Genomic DNA, 19,481 nt, shown 5'->3' on the forward strand with positions numbered 1-19,481 from the left:
AAACTATTATGGGAATGGGGAATAATGATTTTGGGATAATCATCCTGGTCGGGCTTCATGAACGAAGATTTGGGGAGGACTCTACCCACGTTTGTTACAAGCACGTTGGTGGCTAAAAAGGCCAACACGAGATAGACACGTCCGGTTGCAAAAGACACAGCAGAAAGACTCCTTAGGTGGTAAATTCTGCAGGGCTCGATTCTTTCTGCATTGTCTTTTCTCCTCAAGGGTGATCCTGGTGCTTTCTCAAAGGCATCAGCAGCGTTATAGATGGTCTGTCTCCAGGCCTCCCGATTGGAGGCCAGAGTAGACCAGTTGTGTTGATCAATATGGCCAAGGCTGAGATGTTGTTTCAGGGAGTCCTTGTATCTTCTCTTTGGGGCTCCTCTCATGTGGCAGCCGGTGGCAAGTTCACCATAAAGCAGGATCGTAGGGAGGCAATGGTTGGTCCTTCATCCTGGAGACGTGCCCTGCCCGTCGCAGCTGCGTTCTCAGCAACATGGCCTCAATACTTGTGATTGCTGCTTGTTCTAGAACAGATGTATTGGTCACATAATCTGACCAGTGGATGTTTAGGATTGTACAGAGGCAGCGTTGATGGAAGCGTTCTAGGAGATGCAGGTGGTGGCAGTAGATGACCCACGATTCGGATCCATATAAGGCTGAGGGAGCTGGGGCTGTTCAGCCTGGAGAGGAGGAGGCTCAGGGGAGACCTCCTCACTCTCTACAACTTCCTGACAGGAGGGTGTAGCCAGGTGGGGGTTGGTCTCTTTTCCCAGGCAACTCTCAGCAAGACAAGAGGGCTCAGTCTCAAGTTGTGCCAGGGGAGGTTTAGGTTGGATATTAGAAAGAATTTCTTTCCAGAGAGGGTGCTCAGCCATTGGAATGGGCTGCCCAGGGAAGTAGTGGGTTCTCTGTCCCTGGAGATTTTTAAAAAGAGACTGGATGTGGCACTGAGTGCCATGGTCTAGTAACCGCAGCGGGGTTGGATCAAGGATTGGACTTGATGATCTCGGGGGTCCCTTCCAACCCAGCTGATTCTATGATTCTATGATAAGAGAGTAGACAGCACTATGGCTCTGTAAACACTGATCTTGGTACTTTTCTTCTGGTGTTTATTTCGCCAAACTCTTTTATGGAGTTTTCCAAAAGCACTTTGCTAACCTGTTGTCCATCTCCCCGTCAATCTCACCATCCGAGGAGATGAGGCTGCCCAGGTAATTAAACTGCTGGACTGATTTGAGCTCCAATTCACCAATGGTGATGTGGGGACGATGGAAGACTTCCTGAGGTGCAGGTTGATGGAGAACTTCTGTCTTCTTCAAGCTGACTTCCAGCCCAAAAAGCTCATCAGGATGTTAAACGCTGCAGAGCTGCTTCTGTGTGGGCAACAAGGGCGGCGTCATCAGCGTAAAGCAGCTCCCGGACAAGATGGTTTAAGGTCTTGGTGTGGGCCTTCAGTCATAGAATCATAGAATCAGCTGGGTTGGAAGGGACCTCCAAGATCATCAAGTCCAACCCTTGCTCCAACACCACTGCAGTTACTAGACCATGGCACTAAGTGCCACATCCAGTCTCTTTTTAAAAATCTCCAGGGACAGAGAATCCCCCACTTCCCTGGGCAGCCCATTCCAAAGGCTGAGCACCCTCTCTGGAAAGAAATTCTTTCTAATATCCAACCTAAACCTCCCCTGGCACAACTTGAGACCGAGCCCTCTTGTCTTGCTGATAGTTGCCTGGGAAAAGAGACCAACCCCCCCGGCTACACCCTCCTGTCAGGTAGTTGCAGAGAGTGAGGAGGTCTCCCCTGAGCCTCCTCTTCTCCAGGCTGAACAGCCCCAGCTCCCTCAGCCTCTCCTCATAGCACTTGTGCTTGAGTCCCTTCACCAGCCTTGTTGCTCTCCTCTGGACCTGCTCCAGGACCTCAATGTCCTTCCTGAGCTCAGGGCCCAGAGCTGGACACAGCACTCCAGGGGTGGCCTCACCAGCGCTGAGTCCAGGGGAAGAATCACTTCCTTGGACCTGTTGGCCACACTGTTCCTGATGCAGGCCAGGATCCATTGGCCTTCTTGCCCCCCTGGGCACACTCTGGCTCATGTTCAGCTTCTTGTCAATCCAAACTCCCAGCTCCCTTCCTGCCTGGCTGCTCTCCAGCCCCTCTGGCCCAGCCTGTAGCCTTAGGTTGAAAAGGCTTCCATCAGTATGATATCAAATGTAGATCCCGTCCTGATCATCGAGGTCTGCCGTGGCCCTTTGGAACATCTGCTGAAAAAGATTGTGAATAGGGTTGGAGCAAGAACATAGCCTTGTTTCACACCAATATTTGTGGATAAATCCCATTCCTGGGGAGGAGGTCGTGGAAATCTCCTTCCCTGGCTTTGAGCTCCCTCAGCAGAGGTTTTGGTGCTGCTCCAGGGGGTTGTTTCACCTCCTGAAATTTTCAGCATCTTTGTTTTTGCTCAAGTTCTGGGGGTTTTGGGATGGGATCTCTGTGCTTCCATAGAACGGGATCTGAGCTTCGTGGGAATGAGGGAAGCACCTGTTTGCCTGTCCTGGAATTCCAGGGTCAGGCAGAGTTTCAGCTGGGGTAGGCAGAGCTTTATTCCAGGATTTACATGGATTTTGGTAGTTTTATAGGTGGCTGTCTAGGATTGGTGACTCTCCCACTTTTCTACCTTTGTGTGGAAAAGTCAATTCATATTCTTGAGGAAGTTGCTTTTTCATTTCTTAGCCAGGCTTTCATTAATTCACCTGACACAATCTGAGGGAAGCAAATATTCCTTTCTTGTCTGCTTGTTTAAACAAAATTGGGAGGGTTTGAGGCAAAATCCTTGTCTAACAATAGGAACTAGAAACCTGGATATGTAGGATGTTGTAAGTGCTTTGTTGGGTAAAATATGCATCTGAAAATACTTGACTCTTCACACAAAGACATTTTCTCTGCTTCTGTATGAATAAAACCCAGCGTTTTATGGCTTTACTATTTATGTCTCTGTCCCATCCCCCCTGATTTTACTTCACAAAGGCATATTCCCAAAGAAAAATGCATTTAATTTAACATATAGTGTGTGTTGTTTAATTTTCAACAGGCTGCGCTAATTGAAAAGCTGTTTGAGAAGAGTAATTTTTAAAAAAAGAGGAATTTTAACTAAATGTTGGGGGCTAAAATTTCCAAGCTGGTTAAAAGCACAAAAAGCACTCCGGCTGCTCTAGAGAAAAAAAAACAAATAAACAAACTAAAACACTGTGTTATGCAGTTGTTTCTGTAATTGGGAATATTTTTGTGTTCTGTTAACGTTTAATTGCCTTTTTCTTCTAATTGCAGTTAATAATGAAGAGCTGAAGAAAAGAATAGCTGAAGAACTGGCCTTAGAACGAGCCAGGAGAGACTCTGAAGCTCAAAAGAGGAGGTTGGTTCATTAATAACGAGCAGGATTTCAATTAAACGTGTGCTTAATGCTTTGATTGTTATTTAGCTGCTTCTTTTCGTGCCCTCAGCCGGTGGCAGGTGAGATCTTGAGCAAGTTTTGATGTTAAATATGTGTTAAAAGAGCAAATAAACCGGGATTTCCACGTCAGAGCTGCTCTAAATCCCTTTTTGACCTCCTGAGCGTGGCTTTTTTGCAGCATTTTAAGCTCAATCTGATGATTTCTCTGGAGTCCAAACCATCCCTTTGTGGTGCAGAGGCAGAAACAGCAGAGCAGGGCAGGGGTGGGGGCCTTGTGACCCCAAAAGGAACATTTTAACAGCAGGAAAAATGGTCATTCTTGTCATTTTTACGAATTCCAGAGATTTCTGGGAGCTGCAGTAGGGCTTGAGTGGATTTACTAGTACAGTGTGGTTGCTTTGAACGTGCCAAATACTTCATTAAAACAGTTTACTGGTAGAAAAATCTTGGATATAATTTCTACCTATTGAAATATTCCTTTCTTAAGCTTTGTTTTTTAAGAGTGAACTGAAAGCCTGGGCAAAGCCATTCTTAGCCATGAAAAATTCCCCTTTAAATTGGAAATAGATTTTGGTGCCTGGTGAACTCAGTGGACTTATTAGTCCATTAGTGTGTTTATTTATATTTTCAGTGATTGGCACAAACAGATAATGACACACTGAATATAAATATTAACTTACACGTTGTCCCCCGCCCTGAGAATGGGAAGAAAAGCTCATTATGATGGATTAAAAAATATTAGAATGTAATTAGAACTACTTAAACTGCCTGCATATATCTGAGTTGTTTCCTACACATCATCATATTATTATTTAATTGAGTTTGGTTGATGGAGTATATAATTAGATAGGACTCTATAATGTCCCAGGGAAAAAAAAAATCAGGCTTTTCTCTTTTTTTTTTGACATCAGCAATAAAGGAAATCAATAAGTTGCAGTGAAATCTCTTCTCTCTGGAACTGGGCTCTGACAGGAAAACTTGGGTTGTGTTTGAGCTTCGTGTTGGCTGCTCAAAACTGGAGTTAAATGGGATTAAAATAAAGAAATGTCTGGTTTGCAGCATCAGCAGTTTGTAATTTGACCCTTTGCAGTCCCTTCCGTTCAGTTTTCCATAATTCAGTTATCCCAGGCTGGGAAAGGGTTGTCAGAGACCTGATATTTTTAGGGAATAATGCTGGAAGTCTTCCCTCTCTTTGACTCAGGATTAATGGGCAAGATGCTACAGATCAAAACATCTTCTTGTTGTCTTAAAACGAGGGTGAAAAATCAGTGCTTTTGGAATTTAAAAGCATCCAAATAAATTAATAAAGAGGGTAAAAAAAGGCAAATATCAAGTGTTGTTGGCAGTTTCTAGTTTTGCCTCATTTAATTGATTTTTTAGCCATGGCGAGGATTTTTTATTATAATTTTTGGACAATATATATAATTATAGAAATAATAATAAATAATTTTAGAAATAATAATAAATAATATTAAATAAATGTAAGATTAATAAAGTTAAATATAAAATAATAAATATAAAATATAAATTAATCTAAAATAAATATAATAAATAAATAAATAAATAATACAATAAATAATTATATATAATAAAAATGCATTTCAAGCAGAGTGTAGAGGCTTTTTTGTGTTGGAAGCCACGACTTTAAAAGATGTTTTTCTTAAGTAATTTTTAAGGTCTTTATGGGATGAATTCTGGTTGAGATTTGTCTCTTAAAAACATTAAAAGAGTGCAGAGTGTTCAGTTATTTTGTCTTGCACGTGCAGAGTGTTCTGGGTGATACAAACATGAAATACAAACTGTAATAATTAATTTGTGATATAAACCCCAAACACATTAATGCAATGTTAGAAAACAGAAGAAAACTAGAACTACTTCTAATATATTAACAATTTCATTTGATAACCCACCACTTTCAAGGCACTTGTCAGTATTATGTGACAAAAAAATTAAGGTTCTTTTGCTTCCACATTCCTCTTGTGGATTGTTTTACCATAGATGGTGTAGTTTGAATATTCACATTCTCGTTCCTTCCTCAAAAATATTGGTTTTTTTCCCCTCAAAAATACTGTTTTTTTCCAGTCTTGAAGTGAAATAGCATTTAAACATATAAATATCTGAAGCTTTCAGCAGTTTGTTGTGTGATTCCAACTGTCTAATGGCTGATTTCTGTGTGCAGTGTGTGACCACATTTTGATTTGATTGCAAAACGTGTTTTACTCATTTCAAGACTGTGAAGGAAGTTTTAATTTTAACTTCTATATAAATTATTGATTCACACATACATACCCAGTGCAGATGGGCTCCTCTTACCTCTTGCTGTATACAGTGAAGATCTGTTCTTATTTCTGGGATTAAGAGCTGAAAAAATACTCTTAAATTGTGTTTTAATGCCTTCGACTCACTGACAATACAGGAACTGCAGCTCTGGTTTAACAGTTGAATAATTATACATAAAACAGGGGGTTAGACCTGGATTTAGGACATGTGTCCAAAATCCTGCACCCATAAAACAGGGGGTTAGACCTTGATTTAGGACATGTGTCCAAAATCTTGCACTCGTTGATCTCTCATATTCCCAGATGTTTTTTCCTGTATATTCAATGTATTCAACTCTGTGGGATTGAGTTGGTTACAAACTTTCTGTGCTGAGAACATGAAGCTGCTCTGAATTTCTGGATCAGGGTGAAAACCAGGTGGCAACTTCCATTTTCCCACAAATAGTAAGGAACCTTCACGGGATTTTCTTCCCTCAGGGACGTCCCTGGGATCTGCGGCTCCCTCAGGAGGGGCAGCTCCGATCTCTGCTCCCTGAGAGTGGGGAGGGGCTGGAATGGATTTCCCAGAGAAGCTGTGGCTGCCCCTGGATCCCTGGAAGTGACCAGTGACAGGATCCAGGGAATGGCTGGAGCTGTGCCAGGGCAGGGTTAGGTTGGATTTTAGGGAAAGGCTCTTCCCCCAGAGGGTGGTTGGGCACTGACCAGGCTCCCCAGAGGGCAGAGGGCACTTCCCAAACCTGCCAGAGCTCTGGGAACATTTGGACAACGCCCTCAGGGACAGGGTGGGATTGTTGGGGTGTCTGTGCAGGGCCAGGAGTTGGAGGATCAATGATCCTTGTGGGTCCCTCCCAGCTCAGGATATTCTGTGATTCTCTGAAGGGCCTTTGCGCTCCTGCTTTTAACTCTTGATTTCCCTGCTGTTTTGGCCAAAATATGATGTCTTTAAAAGGAAATCCATATTTCTTCATCAGTCCAATCAAAAACTGCATTCTTCCTCTTCTTTTGTTGTTATTAAATCTGTTTTCATATGTAAGGAGAACTTGATAGATAAGGTGACCTGAAATTCCACTGAGATTGTTGCCCAGAGAAGATGTGGCCACTTCCCAAACCTGCCAGAGCTCTGGGAGTGTTTGGACAGCGCTCTGTGGGACAGGGTGGGATTGTTGGACCAGGAGTTGGATCAATGATCCTTGTGGGTTCCTCCAGCTCAAGAGGAAATCCTGTGATTTCAAAGTCCATGTAGACCTTGTGGAAACATTGGAAGTTGTTCCCGAGCTTAAAAGCTCCTGGGGCTTGTTGTCCATGGATGGAAGTTCCCCCATGTCTGAGGGCCCTGGGCCAGGACACTCCCTCATCTCTCTGCTCCTGCATCCAACTCCTGGACAAACATTCCTGGCGGTGCTTTATTAAAGCTGCTTTTCCGATTGATCCCTGGGAATAAACTTACTTGGATAAATTGAATGAAAGCAGTTGCTGTGCAGAGAAGCCCTTTTTTTCCCCTTCCATCACATTATGAGGGAGCAAAGTTTCTTTTCCCAGGACTGAGCTGTCCCTGAAGGAAAAGTGTCTTGTTTTGTGTCCTGTTTTTCTCATGTGTCTGCTGGGAAGTGTTGGAGGTGGGTTTTCTGAGTAAACTGGACCTTTAGTCTGACTGGTGTAAGTATTCCTGTGCCCTCTCAATTCTGGAAAACAGGAATGTGGTAACTTCATCTCATGTTTCCTGATTTTCCTAATTTTTTTTGTCCTGTATTTCCTAATTTTTCCTTTTATTTTTTTTTTCATATTGACCACAAACACCACTGAGGAGCCAAAGGTATTTCTAGTTCACTCCTCCTTTTACTCAGCCCAACTGTTGTTTCTCACTTCAGTTTCTGAGCGTTTGAAATGTTTCTTCCAAAAAGTGTCTCCATTTAGAAAAGTTAATTATTGATTTAAAAGTTGATTATTATTGGATTTGCAACCGAATTTGCATTGGCTGCAGGGGTGTAAATGTGACCAGTTCATGTGGCAGAACTGCAGTTTCAAGGATGATACTCGAGATAACAAAAAAACAAGAGGATGGACACGAGAAGTTGAGTTTGATGGGGTGACAGGGAAGAAATGATAATTGTTGATGTTGTTCACAAAGTTCTTAACTTATTTTGCAGTGTCTGATAACAGAGAGAGATGAAAAGTTGGTGAAACTGGTTATTTGCCGTGACAGAAATGATAGAAAATAATGACAATATTTGGGATTTCAGTCTTACAAGTGGAATTCTGTTTTTTTAACTGGAATAATTTTGTTAATGTTGGTGCTGATCCCCTTCTGGTCAGCAAGAGGTGTGTGTTCCATCGAGTTCTGCAGAGGAATCTGCACAGCTCAGTGGCCCAGTTGGGAATAACTTGATTTTTGCCTTTTCTCTGCTTATTCTGGACAAGCTCAGCAAATACTCAGATTTCTTCCTGATTTCCCAAGAAATGAGTTTTAATGCAGAACAGGCAAGGAGCAAATAGGTCATTTTCTAATATCTAATTTCTGAGCTGAGTGGAAGTTTATCTACCACATACACTGACCTTGTCCTGGAATATTAAACTATTAATTTTTTAAGGTCCGTGATACTGATGGTGCTTGATAAATCCGTTTATAAACGGATAATTTATATACATATATATTTATAAATATATAGAAACTATATATAAATATATAAATTATATATATACACAAATATATTTATAAACAGATAATCCATTTCCTCCTGCACAGAGGAAAAGGTGTTTTGAAAAAAGCAAAATTAACAACTTCCACCATCAGCATAATGACAAAATTGTAGCAACTTCCTACTTCATCAGACTGCTGGATTCCTCCAGGAAAGGAGGCAAGTGATGGATGTGATTTCCCATGGAAATTGGACATTCAGGAACGATGACTTGCCCGTTTTTTTTTTCCCCCTTGAAAATCAGGGAAATTTCAGTCTTATTTCTTTTGCTGAGCGTTTTGTCCCAGGAGACCCAGATAATCCCATTCCCTGCTTCCTTGAACTTGGATTTTCCTGTATCACATCTCCTGTGACTCCAACATTAATTTTTTAGAGGAAAACTCCTACTGTAAACAGACATTTTAAGGCAGGGAGAGGCTTAAAAAAAGACTTTGGTTTTTTTTGATGGCCCTTCAGTGACTCTGTTGCCAGATCTTTAAGGCTGAAAATTATCAGGCCCAGCACTGAGAATTGTGCAATTTTGCTTAATATCTTATTAAGGAGGATTTGAAATGATAAAGTATCTTAAATATTTCTTAAATATTTAAATATGTCTGCGTAGACAGTCCCAACCCTGCAAGATTAACTTATTTAAAATTAAAATCTTGGGAATGGGTTAATTTGATTTGAGGATCGTGCCTGAACTTCTCCAGGTGACTTCACCTGAAGCTGTAAAGGAACAGTTTCTTTTCCAGAGTTGCTGGAATCTCTTGTGAAGGGGATTGATGGGTGGTCACTCTCAGGGGATGGGAAGTGGTGGGTGTCTGGAAATTAGGGATTTAACCAACAGATCCAGAAGAAAACTATTCCCTGCAGCCTCGGGAATGTTTCAATGTCCCTGAACTACCATGTACCATATGTACAAACCTACCTTTTTTATTTCTTTATTATTGTTATTATTAATTTGGATTCTTATTCAGCCCTTGTCCAGCTTTCTGGGTCTTCTGGTCATTGCCTGGTGGGGTCTCCATTATCCCTTCCCTGTAGTGGCTTCTCCTTATTTTCTGCTGTGGTCACCAAAAAGCCCATTGGAACAACAAAGACACGGAGCTGTTGGAGCAGCTCCAGAGGAGGCCCCGGAGCTGCTCCCAGGGCTGGATTCCCTCTGCTCTGGAGCCAGGCTGGGAGAACTGGGAATGTTCACCTGGAGAAGAAAAGGCTCCAGGGAGAGCTGAGAGCCCCTTGCAGGGCCTAAAGGGGCTCCAGGAGAGCTGGAGAGGGACTGGGGACAAGGGATGGAGGGACAGGACACAGGGAATGGCTTCCCAGAGGAATATTAGCTGGGATATTGGGAAGGAATTGCTGTCTGGGAGGGTGGGGAGGGGCTGGAATGGATTTCCCAGAGAAGCTGTGGCTGCCCCTGAATCCCTGGAAGTGTCCAAGGCCAGGTTGGAGCAACCTGGGATAGTGGTGGTGGAACCAGATGATCTTTCACGTCCCTTCCAACCCAACCCATCCTGTGATTTTGGGATGGCTTTTGATAACTCTTGGGTTACTCTCTGGTAACTTTCCTCTTGCAATCCACCTGAGAAATGCTTTCCTTGAACAATGCAGAGACAGATTCCCAACCGTTCCCTGGGGATGAATTGCTGGAATCTGTCCCACGGGGTTCTCTGGGCTCCACACGAAGTGACATTTTCTCCATCATTAAAACCTTCTTGCAACCTCTGTGTTTCCAACCCCCCTCATCTATTTTAGACAAACTGTCCAAACTTCTGGTCAGTCTCAGGAGGGATTTTTTATAGTGGGGAGTGTTTAATTAGAAGGTAAGTTTGTTGAAGTAAATAGTAAGAGTTTAGGTTGAAGGATGAGGGGAAAAAAAACTTGGCCTTTGTTTACACCCTGCACTGAGGTGGCTTCCAGGAGCAGGTTTTTAGATTGCAACAGTTCATTTTTCACGGGTTGTTTTTCAGTTGTGCTGGAGGGGGAGGGTCTGTAAATAACTGCTCATCACTTGGTGGTTGAATTGATACTCTGATGCATCCAAGAGCTTCCCCTCGACCCTGTTTTATCTGCATTACACACCTAACAAGCTCTTAGTAAACCTGGAGTAGACTTGTGCAGAAGAGAACAACAAATCCACCGGTGGGGAACATTAAGTGGGAGAAGAAGGAAGAGCAGGATCAGAGAGGAACCTCTGGGAAGCTGCTGAACACCAAAATTGCAACGTTCAAATCGATACCGGGGGCCTGACCTTTTACTGTGCAAGTGTGTGTTTTAAAACTTCCCATTGATTTCTGGTTTAATGGTATGTTTATTCTGGTTTCCTGGCATAGGAGAACAAGGGGGAAAAAAAAAATCAAGGGATTGATTTATTTATAAGATTCATTCTGTATTTTAGCGAGCTGAAGTTATGAAGAGCATGTTAATGTTCCTCGGTTCCGTGTGGGTGGTGCAGTTGTGGGGAAACCCCTGAAAGGATTATTTTCTTCCTGAGTGATGATGGTTTGCCAGCTGTGTTGAATTGGAAAACCCGCTTTTTCTTGTAGGATTGTTCTCATGGGGGGGACAAAAAGCTCCTTTTATTGGAAATAGTTGTTGTCTGGTTTTCTGCTGCTTGATAGTGTTTGGATTAGGAGTGAAAACGGTCTGGAAAACTACATTTCTCTGCTGCTGACAGCAGGGCAGAAAGCTGGGAATACTCTGAAGGAGGAACAGTGATTGTGGTTGTTTTGGCTGGTCAGGAATAAGAGTTTAATCTTTTTTTTAAAAACAAATTAACTGGAAATTACCCAAGGGATCATCACCTTTAGCAAGGGAAGGATTGACAGAGTTGCACCAGAGCTGGACTCCTCTGGCCAGACTTCATGGAAACCTTGTCAGGGAAAGGAGACATTGCAGAGGGAGAGTCAATATTGGAAAATATAACTGAGAGAAGCTGCTTTTAGAGGGAATTTTCTTCATTATTGTTGTTGTTCTTGTGGCTGCCCCTGGATCCCTGGAAGTGTCCAAGGCCAGGTTGGAGCAACTTGGGCTAGTGGAAGGTGTCCCTGCCCATGGCAGGGGGCTTGGAGATGATCTTTAAGGTCCCTTCCAACCCCAACCATTCCACGATTCTGTGGTACTGCCACGTTTCTCAAGGCTCTGGATAATTATTCCATCCTTTTTTCAGACACCTTGATCCAGTATGACTTGTCTTCCACAAACACTGAGAATCTTGACCTTTTCCTAATGTATATTCAGTGTTTCAGAAAAAAAACCCCAACTGGTTATTGGTTTGAGAGAGTGAAACTTGGATATTTGATGGTGATAAGCAGGGAAGGGAAGTCAGAAACTGCACAGAAACTGGGAAGAAAGACTGATGTGACCCTTGCTAAGGTGACATGTCCCTGTGCATGAATCCCTTCTTGCACACCTGAAGAGCTTCAGGTGGTAGAAAGGGGACTTAAAATAGTAATTGAGACTTCAGGGAGGAGCTAAAATAGTAACTGAGGCTGCAGGGAAGGCTTTTCTGGAATGTAGGATCAGGTATCAGAGGGTATTTTCTGGAGTGAATCAGGAAATGCCAGACCCTGCTGAGGGCTCTTCATTTACAAACCAAAGCATTCCAGGGGTTGGGCTCCATGATTTTTAGGAGTCCCTTCCAGCTCAGGATAGTCCCTGATTCAAGTTTGTTGTGTATAACCTATTTCTTTTGGTTATCCAGATTCAAGTTTATTGTGTATAACCTATTTCTTTTGGTTATCTTCAGCCTCAGGGTTGGGAAATGTGGAGCAACATTGAGTTTTGCATCACTTCCCCAGGTTTTATTCCTCCCACCTCTCAAACCTTTTTCTCCCCTTGTCTGATCTCACACAGAGCAAAAGATTAATAGTGGATTTATCCTTCAACAGCCATGATATTCCTGAGCTCTGAAGGATTATGGGATAACGGTGCTCTGTTGCAGGAAAAGAGGGAATGAGGAGGGTCAGACTGTCCCTCTGCAGGTGAGGGGAGAAGCCAAGATTAAGTGTGAAGGAATTTGGGGCTTGAGGAGAGATTTACCTATAAAATGAGTCTTGTTTTAGCTGATGCCTTTTACAACCAACTGTTAAACCCAGCAAAGTTTAGTGTGGGATTTTTACCTGCAAAATGCCAAGGAAGCATAAAAATGAAGTTGGGAAATATCAGTGTCTTAAACTTTCCTGGGTGTTTTCAGTGAAGGAAAAAAAGCATTTGACAGTGGCAGAGTCACTCTCCCAAGATTTCTGTCACTGCTCTGATTCCCCATTAAAACCATTATGCCAAGTTCTCAGATGAATCTCGGAGATGGGAAGTGGAAATCGGAGAAAGCGGAGCCGTAAATTCACTCCTACCTTTATAAACCTCCCATTTTCAAGGGATTATTTTTCACTTCCCATTTCAAAACCTGCCATCTCGACTGCCAACTCCTGCACCGAGCTTCATCTCCATCAGGTTATTTCCAGGAGAGATGGGAAAATGGCTTGAAGCCAGCGAGAGCATCCACAAAAATAATATTGCTTCATATTTTGGATTCAGGTAGGAAGGAGGAAAAAAAACTATTTTCCCCCCCGGGGCAATTTTAAAGAAACCTTTGCTTTCAAACTGCTGAGCTCTTTTCGTTTTGAGAAGTAGCAAATGAGTAGAGGCAGCAGAGAAACATTTAAAAATAACAATAATAAAATAACATTGGAACTGTCACTTCATTTTAAGGGATAATTAATGTTGTCATAATTCCACGACTGCCTTTGCAGATCCCAAGAGGAGAGATATTAAGTTGGGAAGTAGTTTCAAGTGGAGTTGTGTGGATGGTTAAATACATCCACAAATGATGGGAAGCAGTTTTGCTCTTCTGCCGTGGGTTCTCCTTGTGCCTCGGGCATAAAGGTAGAAATCTGCTCATCTGTTCTGTCTTTATCTATAAATACTGATTTATATGCACATAATTGAAAAGCTTTATGAAGTGTAATAATAAAATCCCCTCAAAAAACCTGCCCCCCTTCTGCTCATCCCCATCTTCCAACACCAAAAACACCCCCACAACCCGAATATCTCCAACTCCACCACTGGCAAGAGTTGGTGTCCTTGTTGCCCTGACTGTTCACAAGCTGTCCATAAATAAATGTGGATAAATTCAATTAATTCGAGTGTGTAACTGAGTTTTGAAATCATTGCCTTGGATCTTTTGATCAGGGACTGGCACAGAAAATCCCGTGGCCTTTAGCAAGGATTGGCAGATGTTTTGCTGAGGTTGGAAGGCAGCTGGAAAAGGGAGATGGAGGAGTGTGTTCTGCTGAAAGGGGGTGCTTGGACTCTCTTTGGGTGATGTGACAAGTCTGGAGTTTGGAGTGAGGGGAATTTCAGGCATTGGAAAGAAATGGTTACGTGGGACAAGGTGGGACGTGGTTTTACCCAAGGTAAATTGTATTTTATCCAGTGTTTTCTGGGGTTGGACAACAAACTTCATGGAATCACAGAATGGTTTGGGTTAAAGATCATCTCATTCCAACCCCTGCCATGGGCAGGGACACCTTCCACTATCCCAGGTGGCTCCAACCTGGCCTTGGACACTTCCAGGGATCCAGGGGCAGCCACAGCTTCTCTGGCAAATCCATTCCAGCCCCTCCCCACCCTCCCAGACAGGAATTCCTTCCCAATATCCCATCTATCCCTCCCCTCTGGCACTGGGAACCCATTCCCTGTGTCCTGTCCCTCCAGGCCTTGTCCCCAGTCCCTCTCCAGCTCTCCTGGAGCCCCTTTAGGCCCTGGAAGGGGCTCTCAGGTCTCCCTGGAGCCTTCTCTTCTCCAAGGGAACATTCCCAGCTCTCCCAGCCTGGCTCCAGAGCAGAGGGGCTCCAGCCCTGGGATTATCTCCTCTGGAGTTACTCCAACAGTTCAACATCTTTCTTGTGTTGAGGATCCCAGAGCTGGACACACAACTCCAGGTGGGAGTTCTGCCAAAGAAAAGAATAAAGCAAAGCACCTGATATCTTGTCATCCTCCTTCCTGCTTTAGGACATGTCCAAAACTAATGGAAGAGCTGTAAGACAGTTTGGGACTGAGCAAAGATGAGCCTGCGATGGGATGTTCGCTTCTGAGTTTTCAGCAATATTTATAAGGAACCAAGTGTGGAATTCTCTGTATGTGTGTGGCAAATGTTAAGGAGGGACAGTCACCCTGAGGGAGAACTGGATGTGGAATAAAGCAGTGGAGTTGTTAAATTTCGTCATAAGAAGTGCAGGAATACTCCCAAGGGTGATCTCTTCCCTCTCCCTGCCATAGTCATGGAGCTCTTGGCCAGTTGGGATGAATTTTTCAGCGGGTTTTGGTTGTGCTTGTGGTGGTGAAGAAAGTGAGGAGGAATTTGGGCCCGTGTCACGTTTGAACAGTTTTGGATTAAGCACTAAAGAAATGATGATAAATCTGGGTTTGAGGATCTGCCTGTTCCTTTTTTGAGTTTATATTCCATGATTTTAAAGCTCGAGCTGTCAGTCGCGGAGTCGTAGAATAATTTAGATTGGAATCCTTTAGGATTGAGCCCAACCATTCCCCAGCACTGCCAAGGCCACCACTAACCCACATCCCCAAGTGCCACATCCACACGGATTTTAAATCCCTCCAGGCATGGGGACTCCACCTGTTCCAATGCTTAATCACCCTTTCCATGAAGGAATTTTCCCCAATATCCAACCTGAACCTTTCCTGGGCCGTTCCCTCTCCTCCTGTTCCTTGTTCCCTGGGAGCAGAGCCCGATTCCCCCCCGGCTTCCCATTCCTGTCAGGGACTTGCAGAGCCAGAAGGTTCCCCCTGAGCCTCCTTTTCTCCTGGCTGAGCAATATGAGCACGAAAAAAATCGAAGGCAAAACATCCTTTTTTACACCACAATGCAGAAAAACGATATTTTCTATTAATATTTTCACGATCTGAAACATTCAGAAACGGAATTTTAAGACAGATATTCAGAATGTGGTTGCTGCTCCTGTCACCTGCAGTGTGCGAAGTCTTACAGGAGAAGAGAATAATGTTTTTAATGAGCAAATAGTGGTAGAAAATCATTTGGGTTTAGAACTTTTTGGAGTTGCCCGAGACTCTGGTGAAGGACACGGCATCGCCTTTGAGATGATTTGTTTCTCTGTCCCTGTCCCGAGTTACATTTTTGCAGAATCAGGTGAACTCGAGGTCATTTCTCTGCCTTTGCAGTCGGGTGAACCATCAGCTCTGAGAAGCAAAGCAGGAGAGGTCTCCATTTCACACCTCTCAGGCCTCGCTGCAGCTTCCAGTTGTCTTCCTGACGTCTTTCCCGATCCCTTGGCAGCTCCCGTGATTTCCCAGCCGCGCCTTTCCACGGCACATCCAGCCTCGTGCTCATTAAATATTGAATCTCAGCGCTCCGAGCCGTTATTCCCTCATTAATATTGCAGCTGGATCGTTCCAAACATTTTGGGATGTTGTGCGAGTCTGTCAGAAATCATTCATGAACTCGCCGGTGTCCAAGGGAGCAAAAAAAACCTGATGAATCCTCTGCAGTGTAAACATCTTGTATTTTCTCTCTGCTTGGAGTAAGTTTTTGGGTGCCATAAAACTGGGTTTTTCCATAATTCATGGAGCACGGGATGATTTTCCTGCTGGTAGGGGCTTTGGAACAGGAAATATTTGGATTTTGCTTGCTTGGAGGCAATGAAAGATGACACGGTTCACGCTTGAGGCTTGAGCGAGTTTATCTTGGAACGCCACAGATCCATCAGATTGTGCAGCTTGGAGACTGTAATAAAGATAAAACAACTGGCAAATAATGATTTCCCTGGAAAAAATAGCAAAAGGAAAATGTTTTAGGCTTTGCTGGCGCAATAAATTTCCAATATCCGGAAATAAGGGCTGAAAATGCCATTTCTCTGTCTGTCTTTCAATGTATTATTGTTTGCCAATTTTAGGTTTTATAGACTCTTGATTAATGTAGAATAAACCATGGAGTGGCCATCAAAGCACAAAACTAATATTTTTTTTAGCTTTATCTCAGTGTGTTGCTGTTGTTTGTGAATTAAAAGGTGCTTTTTCCCTTAATTAACACCTGCAGGTGTTTTTTCAAGAAGAACAGAAATGGGTATTTTGAAGTAAACAAAGGAGGGGGATTCTGGGTTCAGAATTAAATTAAGTCATCTTGTTATTGTGGCTGGTCTGGGTCACGCTGTGCGGGGTGAGAATCCCCTGTCATAAATCCACCTGGTAAAAAGAACAGTTTTCTCCTCTTGAACTTAATTAAAAAATGGATCTGCAAAGGATGAAAACCTCGAGTGCAGCAGAGTTTTATCTTTCCTTTCTTTAGAGTGGGGTTTTGGATTTCTTGAGATACAGAAAACAAGAGTTCTTGGCCCATCAGAGCAGCTTCCTGGTTTGGTTCTTACATTTCTAAATTTCAAATTCCAATTTCTGATTGGAGAGTGGAGCCTTCACGTACCTTGCTGGACCTGATAATAATGTCAGTTATTAATTGTAAGTCATTACTTAATTGAGAAATGATTTTTCCTGTTGTTTTGCTTTGTATTGTCACGTTGTTGTTCCGCAGTTCAGGAAAGAAAGGGAATGACAGAAGTGGGTCCGTGGAAGGGCTGCCAAGATGATGAAGGGACTGGAACATCTTCCTTAGGAGGAAGGGCTGAGGGAGCTGAGGCTTTTCAGCTTCCAGAAGGGAATCTCATCAGTGTCCATCAGTATCCGAGGGGAAGTGTCAGGGATGGGGCTGGAATCTTGTCCGTGGAGCTCAGTGGCAGGACAAGGAGTGATTCCACAAACGGAAACACAGCAAGTTCCATCTGAATAGGAGGAAAAACTTCCTTAGTTTGAGCGTGACAAAGCACTGGAAGAGCTGCCCAGAGGGGTTGTGGAGTCTCCTTCTCTGGGGATGTATAAAATCATGGGATCACAGAGTCACTGAGGGTGGAAAAGAGCTCTGGGATCATCTGTGCCTGATGCCCACCTTGTCCCCAGCCCAGAGCACTGAGTGCCACGGCCAGACCTTCCTTGGACACCTCCAGGGGTGGGGACTCCACCACCTCCCTGGGCAGCCCCTGCCAAGGCCTGACCACCTTTTCCATGAGGAAATTCCTCCTGATGTCCAACCTGACCCTCCCCTGGCACAGCTGGAAGCCGTTCCCTGTTGTCCCTTTAGGAAGGTGGCAAACGGGATTCAGGGATCTCAAGTTGTGAAAATGTTGCAGGTTGGAAAATAAGTAGTTTTAGGTGAAACCCTCGAAGTACAAAGACCACTTCCCGCTCTCCATGGTTCATAGAATCATAGAATCCAAGAATCCCAGAATCACTGAGGCTGGAAAAGACCTCAGAGATGCTCAAGTCCCCGCTGTGCCCGATGCCCACCTTGTCCCCCAGCCCAGAGCACTGAGTGCCACGACCAGGCCTTCCTTGGGCACCTCCAGGGCTGGGGACTCCACCACCTCCCTGAGCAGCCCCTTCCAATATCTAATCACCCTTCCTGTGAAAAAATTCCTCCTGATGTCCAAGGAAGAATTTCCTCCCAGATCCCTCCTAGACGTGACCTTCAGCTGGTCTGGGTGAAGCTGCTTTAGCAGGGGGGTTGGACCAGGTGAACTCCAGAGATCCTGCCAACCCGCTCTGGGATTCTCTGAGTGTCCAGGATGAACTAAACACTTCAAATTACTTCTTTTTTTTTTCCATGGTGCTTGTGATGCTCCCCCAGAACTGTTGGATGAGTGTTGTGTCCTGGCTGGGCGCTCCCTCCTGTTTCCTTGGTGACAATGGCTGGAATGCCATCACAGCCAGGATATTTGAGCTCTTCTTCATCTGAATTTGGACTAAACCAGGACCAGTAGCTCAGGTTTTGGATTCATTTGGGCTCTTCAGTATCTGCAGAGGACGAGGTTTCCTCGCAGATGTGGGATGAACACTCAGACCATCCTGGATAATGCACTGAGACGCTCGGTGTGTTCACATGGAGATTCTCCTCTGCTCAATCTTCCAGTTCAAAGCTCCTTCAAAAGCTGTATAATAACAAATGCCACATAAAACCCCACATTCACTTCTTTGATAGGGGAAAAGAGAGGAATAAAGTGTAACACAGAAGCAAAAACATTATTCTGATGAGATCAAGTGTTTTCCTTTGGCTTTTTGTGCTTCAGAGATGGTTGGAACGGAGGCTTTAATCACATTTGGTCTCTACCTCTTGCCCACATCTCCAAAAACCCCTAAATCTAACAGGAATTGGCTCACAAATTTCTTTTCACCTGTCTGTCAGTGCAGCTGCTCCTTGAGAATCGTGGTGGGTTTGTGTGTTCAGGTTGAACAGGATCTGATTTAGGTGGGATGTGCCACAAACATTATTGTGATTAAAGTGACTTGGGGAATAAAACAGCCCGAAATTTCATCTTATGGAACCTAAATATGAAAATATGACGACAAAAATACCCAAATTCTCCTTCTGCCTCTCTGAAGAGACACAAATCTCGTGAGATCCCTAAATCAGGATTTACTCAGCCTCTTACAAAAAGTACAAGTATATAAATTTTCCCCGCGCATTAACTCAAGAGGGTTGAAGTTCTTAACGACGGGGCTGTAGAAAAGCAGGAGTTGTTGCCTTTTTGTGCGTGATTTTTGGGCTATAAACCAGTTGAGAGCATGAAATACTGCCGGGTGTTAAGCCAGGCTTTAACTGGAAGGTGGTTCCTGATGCTTTATGTGCATTTTTCCGACGGCGCCGGGGAGAAGTGATTGCCTTGCAAATCACCCTTGGTTAAATCAGCCGCCAAACGCTCCCTAAAAACGCTATTTCATAATTATTTAGAAGGGTTTTATTCAGACTATCAATTGTGGAGGAAGATGGAGAGCCTGGAGCCTTCTCTGCTGCCTCAGCACCTTTTTTGAACACGTTTTCTCTACAAATGATCAGTGAAACACTGTCCAGAACTGGAGTTCTGTGCTCAAACATGAGAACCATTATCCTGAGCCTTTATATCTCTTGTAATTAAAAATATCACTTTGAACAACCCACTCCTGGGGAATTCTTGGAGCAGTGGTGCTGACAAGTTGTGGTGTTTATCTCCCTACAA

At 43.7% G+C, this 19,481-nt stretch overlaps 1 protein-coding gene across 5 annotated transcripts in view; it reads left to right on the top strand.

The window, feature by feature from the left end:
* CHCHD3 (coiled-coil-helix-coiled-coil-helix domain containing 3) overlaps positions 1-19,481 on the top strand; it is a 140,576-nt gene that overhangs the window by 20,802 nt on the left and 100,293 nt on the right. For all 5 annotated transcript variants that reach the window (XM_027702463.1, XM_027702462.1, XM_027702465.1 and 2 more), the window contains exon 3: positions 3,326-3,410. In XM_027702463.1, the coding sequence (XP_027558264.1) occupies positions 3,326-3,410 (85 nt within the window). The remainder of the gene's footprint in view (positions 1-3,325; positions 3,411-19,481) is intronic.

This window comes from Neopelma chrysocephalum, unplaced genomic scaffold (assembly GCF_003984885.1).
Source record: "Neopelma chrysocephalum unplaced genomic scaffold, ASM398488v2 Primary Assembly neopelma1_187, whole genome shotgun sequence".
In the NCBI taxonomy this organism is placed as follows: Eukaryota; Metazoa; Chordata; class Aves; order Passeriformes; family Pipridae; genus Neopelma; species Neopelma chrysocephalum.